At 39.5% G+C, this 14488-nt stretch overlaps 1 protein-coding gene across 2 annotated transcripts in view; it reads left to right on the top strand.

Annotated features, from left to right (window-relative positions):
• dyrk1b (dual-specificity tyrosine-(Y)-phosphorylation regulated kinase 1B) overlaps positions 1–14488 on the top strand; it is a 49700-nt gene that overhangs the window by 14658 nt on the left and 20554 nt on the right. Inside the window, exon 1 of one of the 2 annotated variants that reach the window (XM_038298660.1) lies at positions 65–1833. The exons of the other annotated variant lie outside the window; for it this stretch is intronic. Within the exon in view, the coding sequence (XP_038154588.1) occupies positions 1731–1833 (103 nt within the window). The 5' untranslated portion in view covers positions 65–1730. Of the gene's footprint in view, positions 1–64; positions 1834–14488 lie in introns of those variants that run through there. 2 annotated transcript variants of the gene reach the window in all.

Genomic DNA, 14488 nt, shown 5'->3' with positions numbered 1-14488 from the left:
GTTTAATCATTTCTGTTCATCGTCTAACGTGTCATTCCTCCGCCTGCTTATCGGGAAGTCATGACTTCCCCAAACGCTGCTTCATCTGACGGCGCTCCGACCCCCACTGCGGGGGAGTGGTACGGTCCCTTTGCAGGGTGGGGGAGCCGGATGGCAGAGCAGCACAGATTCCGTCTACGGCGGAGCAGGGTATGGGAAACGGGCGAGAAGCATGACTCCTGACCGCCCTGTGATGGTTTCCACCCGGAGGGAATAAAGTGACCGCCTCCGGATCGGAGGAGCTTCATCCCGGAGCAGCGAGCTCAGGAAGTCTGGATTTGGTTTCTTTTGTTTCCCTGAAGGCAGCTCTGCTGTTTCTGCGTGGATTAACGTGCTGATGATTACCTCAGATCGTGACTTTGTTTGATGTTCGGCTGATTTTTGAAAACTGCGGCGGAGTTTGGGGCTCGGCTCATCCCAGCAGACTCTGCTGGGCTTCCACACCCAGGAACTGGACTATCGCGAGCGGCAGACTGTTTTTTTCACGAGGTTCGTGACCGTGGAAGCGAGGGGAACTCTTTCCACGCTGGTAGCAACAACTTGCATCGGATTGGGTTTTGTTTACATGGGTTTATGCAAGCGTCGCTCACAGAGAACATCCGGGGATCGCTTCAGCAGCGGGGTTTGTGCTCCCGGCGCAGGGTTTGAATGTGTGAATGAAAGCTGAGTGAGTGGACACCCACCCACACACCCACACGGAGCTTCGTGGATTCATTTGGGTCTTCGGATTAATCCAAGCAAGCAGTCTCCCAGAAAGTCCCAGTATCAGAGCTATTTTTAGTGTTAGGGATGGGGTAAAAGCAGGCAGCAGGAAATCTGACTCCCCCCTTACCCTTTTCTTTTCCAAAAGCTATTGCACTTGCCCACTCAGCCCGTTTGGCAAAATGCAGGGCAAGCCTGGATAGCACCAACACAACCTAGAGCTAAAGAACCTAGAATCTTCAAAGAGGAGTAAAAAAAGATTGATCCCATCTGGTCTTTTTTTCATTTTTTTTCTGGAAACCATACTGACCATGTAGCCTTAGAAATTCAAAGGATCTTCTCCTTTAGGCTCAGTGGACTCAGTAAACCTGCTCTGGATTGGGAATCTACCCTGGACTGAGTGAACATATCAGCAACTAGAATCTATGCCTTTATTTATTGTTTGGTCAAACTTTTACCACCCTAAAAAGGTTGCTTTTTTATTCTTTTGACTATCTAAAAGATAAGACACCAGCGACATGGAAGCTCCCACCCACAGACAGAATGCATGAAACTGCCAAGTTCACCACAAAAAGCTAAACTTACAAGCCAAATATTTTATTTCCCTATAGTTCCCAAATCCACAGAGAAACAATATATATGTAGAGTGAGAGATCTATATCTATAGTGTAAATCCACATAAAACAGAGATTACATCTTTTATATTTTTACTTCAGAGAGACAAGCTGCCTGTACACCTGTTGGTTGCCTTAGAAAGACGTCACACACAAACTGGGAGAGGGAGAAAGAGAAGAAGGTGCCTTTGGACTGGTCGGATCGTTTCCCACCGTTTCAGACTTGAAATGTTTAGTTGGATGTAAAGTGTTGAAGTGAACTCTGGGCTTGGAAACCTTCCTCCACCCCACACCCCCCACAAGCTCTGCCCCTCCGTCAGAGCATTTCCATTGACACTATTTCTCGTCTGGACCGAACCTTTGCCAAGCTCTCCCATGGTTGTCACGTCATCATCAGTGGACGACAAGACTGTACCTTCTTGCAGGATGGTCCAATCGGAGCCTTGGATCACTTCAGCTCTGCTTCGTAAAAACAAAAGTTAGTACACACACAAGTCGCACAAACACCATGTTGGCTTTTGTCTCCTTCGGTCTCGGTTCTGTGCTGCTCTGCTGCCATCTTTAAATCCGCCTGGTGTGTGAATGTTGCAGTGGAAGTGGGCAGCTAGCTCAGGCTGAGCAGTGTTAATGTATGGTGGTCTGTGTTTGACAGGGCTGTGGTGGGTGGACTGACCTGGATCCAATCACAACAGCTTTGCTGTACCTGGTTTGTATCTGAGAGAGATAGAGAGGCTCTTTTTCTGATTGGTTCCCATTTTGAATATCAGACTTCCTTTAAAATCCATGTTCATATCAACACAAAAGAGACTTAGAGTGGTGTAAAGCTACTATCCACATACTCCTCATCTATGGAAATTATACATGAAAACACTTCGATGTTGTACCATGCTGACTGAATGGTCATTGGTGAACCACAGCCCAAAAGTTGATTGTTTTTCCTGCTGAATTTATCACCTCTTTTCACAAAGTATTAAAAAAAAAGAATATTTGTTCCTTTTCAATATAAGTACTCGATACACGTTAATTTTCCTCCCTCCCTACACTGTATTGTTACACGGTGTTATAAGTAATAATAAATTGAACTTTATTGATTTCACCATGGAGAAATGATCTCCCTGCATTTAACCCATCCCCTTGGGAAGCAGTGGGCTGCCACTGTGCGGCGCTCGGGGAGTAATCATGGGTTAAGGGTCTTTGCTTAAGGACCCAGAGTGGCAGTCTGTGGGAGTGGGTTTCAAACTCACAAGGATTCCAAGCCCTATGCCCTAACCACTAGGCCGCCAATCCCCCTTATTATTAAACTATTTCCTAATATTTCCCCATTGATGCGACTTTGACCAAATATCCAATTGCAGTGTTGGCCTGATGAGTAAAACTAGGCAGGAATAAATAACCGTTTATGCACCAGTTTCTGAAAACCATATGCTGTTTGTTTGGTCATGTGACCATAATGTTTAAGCAGTACAGTACTGTGGTTCTTTAGTGAAGCATTTGCTCTTTAACATTGCTGAAATGGCAGGGAAATATAACATATGGGTAGAAGTTAGTAATGATATCAGAATCGGCTTCTTTTGTCCCAGCGGTGCTTCCTAAGGTTACATTCTTTTATTTAAGAAATATAATTTATTGAAATGTTGAGCTGCTTGGTTAACGCTTAAATTATATAGGGATAAGTTGTGCTAATTTGTTTTTTCTTTCTGAACATTTATCTGCAAAATGAAGCAAAGAGCAAAAAAAAAAAAAAGACAGTGTTGACGCACAGTTATGTTTTTTTCGGTTTGCATCATTTGGTTTAGAGTGACAGACAGTAAGAACAGAACCTTCAGGGCCCATCAGCTGTGATCTGCTCCTCTCAGGTCGGCAATATTTTTCACACTTTGGTCTGCTTTCTGATACGGCTGAACTTCTTTTCAGTGGGTTTATTTCAATGAGCATATATTTCTAAAATAAAACTGAATATCATGATCAGAAATCCACCAACCTCAGGATTGAGGTTGTATTCTGAATGAGAGTGGTTCACACCTGAACTGCTGTAAGCAGTAGCTGGAATCTAAATGAAGGAATAATCAGAGAAGGTGGCAGTGTGATGCATTCTGGGAAATGCCAGGACAGATTGGGAAGCCGTGGAGCGGTATCTCCAAAGAGTACGAGCCAGAGGATGATTGAGGGAATGCTAACTACAAAATGCTAGCTTGCTACAGTGGGTTTATATACATTAGGCCGTAGCATTCAACCATTGGGCAGGTAGATGTTATGATGTCTGTGCTGTGACTAGTGATGTCATCCCTGACCCAATCCGTGCCTTTATTGAGCCGAAACTTTCCTGCATAAGCCTCCATTCAGTTTGATTCAGTTTATTGAAACCGTGTTTGCCCTTTTCTCTTCTTTTTGTTTGCATGTTTTTCCACATTTAAGTCCTTCTAAATATCAGGCAATTTAATTATTAGTCCAGAATAATGGAAGTGTCACAGTCTTGGTTCTGTTATGTTTTCTTTTGAGTATTTAGTTTTACTTTGATCAATGTTTTCTAGTTTTATTGGTTTGATTCCTATTTTGTTGTGTTTTCTGGTTATATTTCAGTTCTTAGGTTTTTATTTGTTGCCCTCTTGTGTTGGTCTCCTGTTTCCCTAGCTCCTTTCTAGACTGCTCTCCTCACACCTGCTCCCAGTCAGTTCGTTACTCCTCTTTGTTCATCTCCCATAAATACTCTCTTTTTGCAGTTCCTCAGTGCTGGTTCCTTGTCATACCTCGTCTTACTTTGTTATGGTTTTCCCCTGATGTCTCCATGGTTCTGGTTGGTTTTACTTTTTCATGTTGGATTTTTGGATTCCTGCCTCAGTTGTTTTTGAACCTCTTTTAAATCTACAAAAAACTCACCTCTGCCTACCTGCCTCTGCATTTGGGTCCTCAAACCTTTTAAATTAAGGTTTTATTAGAAACAAAATCAAACCAATGGGGCAATGGCTTTGGCAGACCCTGTCTAACAAAGCCATTGCCCCTTAATTTTGACTTTTACCAAAATTTTCCTGGACAATAAATTGTCGGAGAAATTATCACGATAAATTATAATATTGTTGTTTAGACACAAATTTTCATTGGTATAATGTGAATGGAAAAAAAAAATCAAACAGCCCTTTTGCTTGTTTATTTCGTGTGTCAGTTACATCATCTATGGAACGATGTTTGTCAGGAAGATAAACTGGTCAGTTGTCTTTTTTTTTAATTTTCTTCCCAGCTCAGAAAATGTATTGAATTATCACGTTTTAGGTGCGGATGCATGTTTGTGGTATTGCAGCCTTCAGCTCCCACTATTTAATAACAAATTAGATATACCAACTCCAAAAGATTAAATGTTTAACCAGTCAGTCGCTCACATCTAAAGGGCTCCCACACACCGGCTCTCACGTTCGCCTCTGGAACCAATTCAATATCTTTTCTTCCAAATCTCAACTACAGTTTCTTATGCATGCAATGGTGCTCTCTACACTCTTAGGTACTGATAGGGAATGTGTATTGGAAGTACCTGGGCCACGAGTTCACTCCTCGCTACAGTAAAGAAATTAGAAGGGGAGGGGGGAGTGGGGAACAATACACTGGAAGCAAACCTTTTGTCTTCCAGTCTCTTTGGTAAAAGAAAACAAGAAACAAGAACAACATACTAAAAAGCATGCTAGCATACATTTTTGAGCATTTATTAGTTATTCGCTAATAATTTGATTACTGTGACATGCCTTCCCATTCATCTTTGCAGAATTGTTATAATTTAGTCACATTGGGGGCTGCAGAAAACCCAGCTGATCTTATCAAGTCATTTTGTTGCAGCATTCAATTCTCCTGGTTGAGCATAAATGGCTGCTGAACAGCAAACTGGCATTATGTCGTAGAATTTGCAGCACCCCTCACACCCAGCATGCATGCAGCGATAGTAGAGAGGAAAACTCATTTTTTTTACAGAAAGAAATGTCCAGCAGAGCCAGGCTCAGTGTAAGCAGGTTTATCCCAAAACCGACTTGGAGTTGAAGACCCACAAAACAAACACTGCAGCATTGACTTGCCAGAACTTTATTTGGAAGAAAAGTTGGTGGGAGTAGACGTTCCCTTTAGTGCTTTCATTTAGGAGCCAAGCAGATCAGCTCTGAGACTGTTGAAGTCTAGAAGATGAAACTGCCTCAGCAGATGGCCGCTCACACTGAGCCTGGTTCTGCTGGAGGTTTCTTCCTGTTCAAAGGGAGTTTTTCCTCTCCACTGTCGCTACAAGCATGCTTAGTGTGAGGGATTGCTGAAGAGTCAATGAGTTGATGCAATCAACTGGATTTACTTAGACTGTATGATCTGTAAAGAGCCTTGAGATGACATGTGTTGTGAATTGGCGCTATAGATATAAACTACATTGAACTGAAAGAAACACTTAGAGGATACGGAACACCAATTGCGGCAAAATAATTGGAGGACACACTTTCATAACAAAATTGACACTTTTACAAGATTTGACTTTGACAACGTTTATTGTCAATTTATATACAGGGTAGGGGTGGAACGGTTCACAAAATCCACGGTTCGGTTCAATTCACGGTTTCGTGGTCACTGTTTTCGGTTCGATTCGGTATATGTTGATTGTTACACCGAAATCCCATCCCTAATACAGAGAGATATTAAACATTCTCAGTAGAAAAAAATATGTGCATAAAAGTGTAGTATGTGGTTTGTACATAAAGTGTAGCTAGTTCCATGAGATGGCCTCTTTGATGTCATCCATTCAGAAACATCTAGTTAGTATCACCATAGCTCAGTTTATAGCCTGCCCCCAGGAAAATGTCTCAGAATGACAGACCAGATAGAATTACCGCAGAGAAAACACAGTTAAAAGAGGAAACAACGTACATTATGCAGAATTGAAGAGTAGTAGAAGGTAGGAGCATGAGGAAAAATGGTCTCTATGTCTTCCAGCAGTCTTAGCCTTTAGCAGTAGAACTACAGAAATGAGTGAAGATAACCTAAGCTACTCTGAGCTTTATCAGAAAGGAATGTTAAAAGCACACATGGTCTGCTTCATGGACTTAAACAGAGAGCTAGTTCCAAACGAAAGTAGTCTGATAACTAAAAGATCTGCCTCGCAAAAAGTTATTCACCTATTTTAACTCTTGTACTTACTTAAGGTGCACCTCCGGATCACTATTAGGATTCTCAAATTTTTTTCTGTGAGTACAGATATTAAGGTGAAACAATTTGTCTGGGTTTTCTAGTTTTTTCAGCAAAAACAGCGAAGAGAGATTAGTAGACAACGATGTATGTGTGAACACGTAATAAGAGCCAGCAGTTAGCTTAGTGAAGCTTGGCAAACATTTTAGGGCTGCAACTGACGATTACTTTGGAAATAAATTTATCTGTTCATTATTTTTGATCGACTGATTATCAGTTAATCAAAGGTTCCTTAAAGAATAGTTTTTTTATGAAATTAAACCAGTTGAAACCAAAACATTTCCACTTGAGGAGTTCTGGATAGAGCGTATTGACAGACGAAAAAGTTTTTTTTTTTTATCTCTAATGCAAAAATGTTTACTGATGTTTTTTTTACAATCTTGGTATAGTTTCTGCTCTAAGTGGGTCACTTTCAGCTGAAAGCATGTCTTACAGTCTCTATACTCCACTTAATGATTAATTGATTAGGAAATTATTTGACGATTATTTCAATAATCGATTAATCCGATTAATTGTTTCAGCCCTAAAGCATTTATGTGGAATAAAAACAAGCCAGGGTATTTTGATGGCATAAATCCCAACTACTGCCATGCCTGAAACCTTTTTGTTCTTTTACCAACAACACTGCTTGGCATTTTCAGGCAAAGTTTTCATTTTCACCTAATTTTTACTTGGTGAACTCTTTAGCAAGCGGCCCGCTTTCTGCCGGCCCTCTTTTACTTCCTGTACTAGAAATCCCAAGAACAATGGAGCCGTTTTTTATTGGTCTTGACTTTGCCAACATTTTAGTTCTATTCTGGGTGATAATTCTGGTAATTTCTATCAATTTGACATTAAAGATGATCAAAAAAACTAACATAGTCAAAGACGAGGCCAGCTTCTCTGTGTAGAAAGAAAATAGCAGGCCTGTTTTAAGGATGCATTAATATTTTCCGCTATTATCCAAGTCATCTTGAAAACATTCTTCCTCCAAATGTCGGCTACATATTGCGTGATTTTTTCGCAACGAAAATTATTGGTTTTATTTTTTTACTGATTAACGCTAAATTCATTGAATCACCAAAAACGTATTAGTTTTAGGTAAAAATAATCATCCATTCGGTTATTTCTCACTGACCAGACTTTTCTTTTAAATTCCTCGTGGCCTTCCTGATGAGATCACAAGTTTTCTTTTATCTTCATTTTTCTGATTTGCATTAAGGCTGTCCAATGTAAGGAAAAAAATTTTTGGAAATTGTAAATAATGTTTATTTCTAGTTTTCTTTTTGTTGTTTTTTTGTTAAAACATATGAATGCATAAAATATTCAATATTTCCAAGCTAGATCATTCTATGAATGGGTTAATTGATTGGTGATGGTGATGTTGTTGTGGTGAAGGGCCTTCCTCTTCCAAAATTATTAGTATGTTGGGAATTTACTGAAGAAAATCTCTCATTTGCTTTTAAATATCTGGATTTATTGTCTTCTGTGTTGAACAATGGATTAAACATTAAAATCTCACCACTAAAACACTAAGCAGCTGTATTTCTAGTCCTGATTGTGATCGTTAAAGTCATCTAAGACTGTTTGTCATTCTGGAGAAGCTGCTTGCCTGAATAGGAACAGATTTTTAGGACTCTCATTAGAATATGGACTGTTTACCCTGTGATTATTTTATAAAGCTATATTTGATATTTTTTTCAGGTGTTGGCTAATGTAGAAACAAAGTGTTTAACTTTATAGGGGTTTTCCTTTGTTAATCCTCAGTCTTCAGGGTCATAGAAACCACAAAAAAGGCTTCAAATGAAAGGCTGCCAGACTTTTGTCAGTTTTTCTTTTTTTAAGACATTTCGACACCAAAAGATCAATTGTGACGGTTGGGGGGGGGGGGGGTTCTAACCTGAAATCCCACATCTGGGTCAGTGTTCAGAGATTTTCTTTATTGGTTGTTCAGTTCCTGACATGATCTGCATTAAATACTCCAAACACCCATTTTCTTTTTACATCAGCAGCATGTTTCTATATATATATATATATTTTTTAGCTGACTTTAATGATTGTTGCCGTAGATTTATGCAGTTTGGATCAGTTTATTCCCTCAGGAAATAAATGAAAAAGAGCTGTTAAAACAGGATTCCCAGCAATAAAGCTTTGTAACGTTCTTACAGGTGACACCCTCCTGATAGGTGTTGGTTTATTTCTCCTGAAGTGTGTTTAATAAGTGGCACCTGTTAGTCAGGGCGCAGCAGAGCTCAGAACGGTGAAAAACAAAGTTGTAGGGAAGTTCCAGAAGGTTGGTTTCAGTCTGGAGCTTTCTATTAGGAAAACCAGAAGCTGCCATCCCATCTAAAGTTATTAGAGAAACTTGCTGCAAAGATCCACAATCATTTTATTCTGCCCAAAGATTGACAGTTTTCCCGTTCATTTGGTTTCTTTAAATTCAAAACCTCTGTAACGATTTTAATTCAGCCACCAAACATTGCTGCTCTTCCTGCCTTCATCTTTAGATCCAGCATTTCATTTTGAAAGACAACCTGCGGAAAAGGTTTTAGTCTTCTTGACTTTGTAGTCCTGGTTTATTATTTTTTTTATTTAGGTATGTTTATGTGTTTTATTTAATATAAGCACTGAGCGTCTGTGTGGATCTGTTACTCGAAGATCTATGCTGTGATAGATCGTACTTTCTACAGCTGTACGATGGATTTTTCAGCCATGAAAATCTTCTGGTCTTCTCCCCGTTCATCTGTTACGGTGCTTTTATTTTTCCGATTTATTGTGACTGAGCGCTAACTGTAGCACACAGGAAGGCACCCCACGGGGAGAAATCTTCGTACTTTTTCTTTGTGTTATCTCATGCCACATCTCGTTACTCCTCTGACTCACAGAACTTTACTTGATTAGCTGAGATTTCATCACAGCTTTGGATTTTATTGCATCTAAAGATCAGTTTGGTAAATATGAAGTGTTAAAACGATGTAACCGTGGGAAAGGGTGGTTTGAGATGATGATCCACTGACACAGGTGATGATCATCTGTTTTATATTCCTCCTCTTGGCTCCATTAACCAACTTCTGTCTGCTTTGGGTGAGGCTTTTAATGGGTGGACATTTGGATGCAGTGTTATAAAGTTGGTCTATATCATGCAAATGTAGGAATGCTATGATGCTATATAGGTCATAGAGTGATTTTGGGACAAGCTCTCAATCTCTGCTCTATTTCATCCCAAAGGGGTTCTAATGGTTGGGAGGTCAGGCAAGTTTACTCACCAGAGTAGTGAGTGAATAATTTTGGCACTACTGTGTATGTATGCACTCTGTCACAGCAATAAGACTGCTGAAAACAAACGCACATCCAGCAGAACAATTAAATAGAATGGCAACATTTGATATGTACTATATATACAATTTTTGTATTTAAAAAATCTACATAAAGTACTTACACATGGAAAATTTAACAAGAAGGGTTGCTGTTGTAACTATCAAGTACAACTTAGAAATACTCAATAACACATAAAAACAATTAAAGAGCCGAGGACCTAGATACCGTTCTGTTTAAGGCTGTTTCATTGTTCTGGCTTCTGCATGTCTCTGAAAAGTGCAGCCCAATTCCTCTCCCTGGCGTTTGGGACGGTTTTTCCTGGTGACACCCTCACAGGTGTGTCTCACTCCTCTCCAGACCATGCAACCTTTAAATGACCGTTCTCCTGTTGATTTAAAGTTCTGCTGGGAGCTTTGCAGAAAAGCGTCTGTAAAATGTTCTTTTGAAAGGCTGGCGGGCGGAGCTTTAAAGTTTCATTTAAGGTCTTTTTTTCCTCTCATGACTGAATTTATCTTGTCTTGTGAGTTCTGTTATTTTAGGTTGCTCTTCTTTAGAGGATTGCTCAAATTCATCCATGTGGGGGGTGGGGGGTGGGCGGCGTGCATCAATGGCTGCCTCATAATGATCTGATTGTGGAGGAGACTATTTGGATCCACCTGGTCATTTTGTTTTTAAGCTCTAGAGATGGAGATGCTTCAGCTGCTTCTAGACCTGATGATCAAAGTGACCCCGCTACACCCCAACTTTGGTTGGTTGGAAGGAAGCGTGTGGCCTTACCAGCATCTGTAAAGCCTCCTCTAAATCCAAAGTTTGACAATCTTGTCTTTCTAAGGGTTTTTCATAATCTGATTATTATCCTGAAAATTATAATATTTATATTCTCTATTGTAGGATCATTTGCATGGTTTTCCACGTGGAACTGTTGGCATAGTTACAAGACCAAAAATAACATAAGGCATCAGGCATAATCCAGGCTTTAGTCTACTTTATGTTGCCAAATGGGTTCTACTTCAGTGATTTATTCATTCTAAAGGTTTAACAGTATTTAAGCCTCAGCGTGGCTAACTAAAGCTAGTTATTCAGAAATATGGCCAATGTTTTGGAAACAAAATAAAGAAAGGAAGTGATTAACTTTTCCCACAGACACATTCACACAAGATTTTTCAGGAGATTTGTGCTTTTATTCAGGTTATTATTTCATGGTTTTTATAAAATGTTGAGAACAAAACTCTTTATTTAACAAAGTCAGACGGACCCAAACATCCACATTTAGTGTAATAATGAAGCCAAGGCGCTGCAATGGAGCGAAATTAATGCAAAAGGAAAGTCCTACAATGAGATTTCCATGCATTTTCTGTTCCAGATGTTAGTTTAGTAGTAGCTTCATCTCACATAGAATCACTGACTGTTCTCTCTTTGGACAAGATGACAACAGACTCAACCAGTGTCCTTTGAAAATTGGAAAGTTGCATAAAATGTTATAGTGTAGCCTAATAAAATAATAATGTGGCCTAATAAAATGAACAATTGCTTAGTAAAGTAAAACAAACGTAGTCATTTAGGGAAAAACTTGGTTTGGAAAACAGCTTACTGATTGAAAAAGACTCCTTTGTGTAGTCTGGACAATTAATAAGATTTGATTGTACCCGAGAGAAGATTAGAAGTAGGAGAAAAACGGTAAATGCGACATTTTCTCCTAAATAACTTTAACGAACGATTGAAGAACCTGTTCATACAAACACTTCTTGCATAAAGTTTCCTGAGATTCAACTGGCTCTATTTCACTGTCTTAAATTCGGCGTCTAAATTCAGTGTAAAAAGGGAAGGGTTACTTCAGGTCACAGACATTAGCAATGGATTGTGGCGTCCAACACCCAGCCAATCCCGTTACGGTTTCTTAGTCACGTGACGTGACGCTTGTGGCGCTCATACTGAAGGAAAACCAGCATGACGGAGCCGGTCATGCAAGCTATCGCTAACTCAACGGTGAGTTTATTACTTTCATTTTTCTGTAGTTGAGTTAGCGTTATTTAAGACAGTGAAATAGAGCCAGTTGAATCTCAGGAGGCTGAAAATATTGAGTTTGAATTTTGAAAGGTTGAATTTTTTTATATGCAGATTTTTTTTTAACACTCAAAAATTAAACTGAAAAATAAGTATTGAAAATGTATCACTTTGAAATAGTAATGTGAATTTTTAGCTTGAAGAGACAATTACAAATGAAATTTCTACTGTGTAGAAATAATGACAATGAATTTTTTTTTAGGTCAAAAATGTGTTCTGAATATATTTTAACACTGAAACAGTAAGTACAAACATACATTTAAATTTCAGTGGCATTTTTAATTCAAATCCCAGCGACACAGATTTACTTCCATACAGCCCCCCGTTAAGCTGTATGAACCTTTTTTATACATTTTTTCTAATAACGTACATTAAAAACATTTTTACTAAATTAATACTGAATTCATTGTATACTATGGGCAGTTTTCTCAGACTTTATGTTGTATGTGATGGAAACAGAAACTACAATAAACTCCCCCATATATGGCGTTCCCAATCACTGAATAACCAAGCTTGAGTTCCATTGTTAGATTGGGAAACCAGCTAATTGGTGGAGATCTCTGCTTTAGTGTTCTCTAGTCTGCTTTGTTCTACGTAACGTGAGGGGACTGGACGTTGGGTATGTGTGTCCTTGTTAAATCCCATGTTTTTTTATCATTCATGAACATTTAAGTCTTTGGGAGAAGGCCTCCACTGGACTCAAGTATTCAATGATGAAATGTACTGAACAGAAAGCAAACCTCACTGAGAATAGAGATGGTTTGGAAGCGCTGGTCGTCTCGCCTCCTTTAATTCTGCCATCATGGTTTTCTCATGATGGTGGGATAGAGAAGCTAAAGACTAGATTCAGATCTATTTCGTTTTTGTCTAGATTGTGTCCTTTGTATTATTGTCATTGGGTTTTTATTGTTTGTGTGGATTTTGTTAGAAAATGTGAGTTTCCAGTAAGAAACATGTTTATGAGCAAAACAATTCAATTCAGTTCATTTAAATAGCGCCAGTTCACAACACATCATCTCAGGACACTTATAATACAATACAGACACAATTAAATCCAGTCATCCAGTAAGATTGGTTCATAGTTTTCTATCTAAGGAAAACCAGCTGATTGCATCGACTCATTGACTCTTCAGCAATCCCTCACACCAAGCAAGTTTTTAGCGACAGTGGAGAGGAAAAACTCCCTTTTTAAAAGAAGAAACCTCCAGCAGAACCAGGCTCAGTGTGAGCGGCCATCTGCTGAGGCCGACTGGGCTTCAAGGAGACAGAAGCAGAGATACAGAAATAAGCATAGATACAAAAGGCAACTGTCAACCAGCTCCACAGGCGTCCAGGAAACGCAGCCAGGCAGACAAGCTCTGAGCCAGCTTCTATGTTAGAGGATGAAGAGAGCACATCCAGTTAGTCACATTCAGAGAAACAGGACTACACTAGAAAAACAGGCTGATCTCCAACATCTATAAACAAAGGTGTTGATGGCAGCAGCACAGCTGATGTTTCTCTCCAGGATGGAGTCACAGCCAAACAGGAACAGACCAGATGAAGCTACTATGAGAAAAAGCAGAGAGAGCAGAACGTTAGAGATTGAACTAACAGATTATGCAGAGTGGGAGAATAGAGATAGAATGATGAAAAGGGGTCCCTATGTCCTCCAGCAGTCTAAGCATATAGCAGCACAACTATAGACATAGCTCAAACTGAGCCACTCTAATTATAAGCTTTATCAAAAAGAAAAGCTTTAAGCCTACTCTTAAAACACATGTAGTGAATCCTCCTTTAAACTATAAAGGGTGTTTTGTTATCATGGTCTGAATTATCCCTGAATGTTTGGATCAAAATGCCAATACCTGCTGCATCTCTGCTCCCTTATCACATACAAATTAAAGTGTAATCTGACAACTGTGACAAAAATCTGAAATAATTGTCTGTAAACCTTAAAGATGCACCCCAGGCATAACTTCCATCATTTCCTTGGTTTTAGGACATTTTATGGTTCAGATTAGGAGGCCGAAGCCTCGCCAAAAGCTGTCCAGCTCAGCTGGCCTAAATAAGCATCCTGTCAAGTTTTGGACTGGCTGTTTCTTCCGGCTTTGACCAGTTCTTCCTGTGTTTTATAATGCAAACATTTCCTCTGTATAAAGCTTTGATATAAATCCATATCAACCTTTTTAGAGTCAGAAAATCAAAAAATATAACTTTTATTTAGAATAATCGAGTTGTTTCTTAGGTTTTATTGTCCACTCGGCATAAAACGGCCTTTATACGAACTGGTTTATTTTTACATGCAACTAAATAAAAACTTCTTTCAAGGCAGCGTTGCCTGACGACTGGACCCTGTACAATTTCCTACTGATGTGACTATTCCATGTTGCCCTCAAACACGACTCTGATACATTTATAAGAAGAAAATATGTCGGACAGAGCAGGACGAGTTCATGTAAAAGCGTGTATTGGACGGAAAGGCTGGAAGCAGCTGAGAATGGGTGGAAAAAGGCGAGCTTGATCACAATAGGAGAAAAAGAGGCAGAGAATGGGAAGGGTGGGGGAGGAGAGGGTGGCTGGTAGGATGGGTT

This window comes from Cyprinodon tularosa, unplaced genomic scaffold (genome assembly GCF_016077235.1).
Source record: "Cyprinodon tularosa strain WSP-4 unplaced genomic scaffold, ASM1607723v1 ctg411, whole genome shotgun sequence".
Lineage (NCBI taxonomy): Eukaryota > Metazoa > Chordata > Actinopteri > Cyprinodontiformes > Cyprinodontidae > Cyprinodon > Cyprinodon tularosa.
This window is presented reverse-complemented; position numbering and strand designations above follow the sequence as displayed.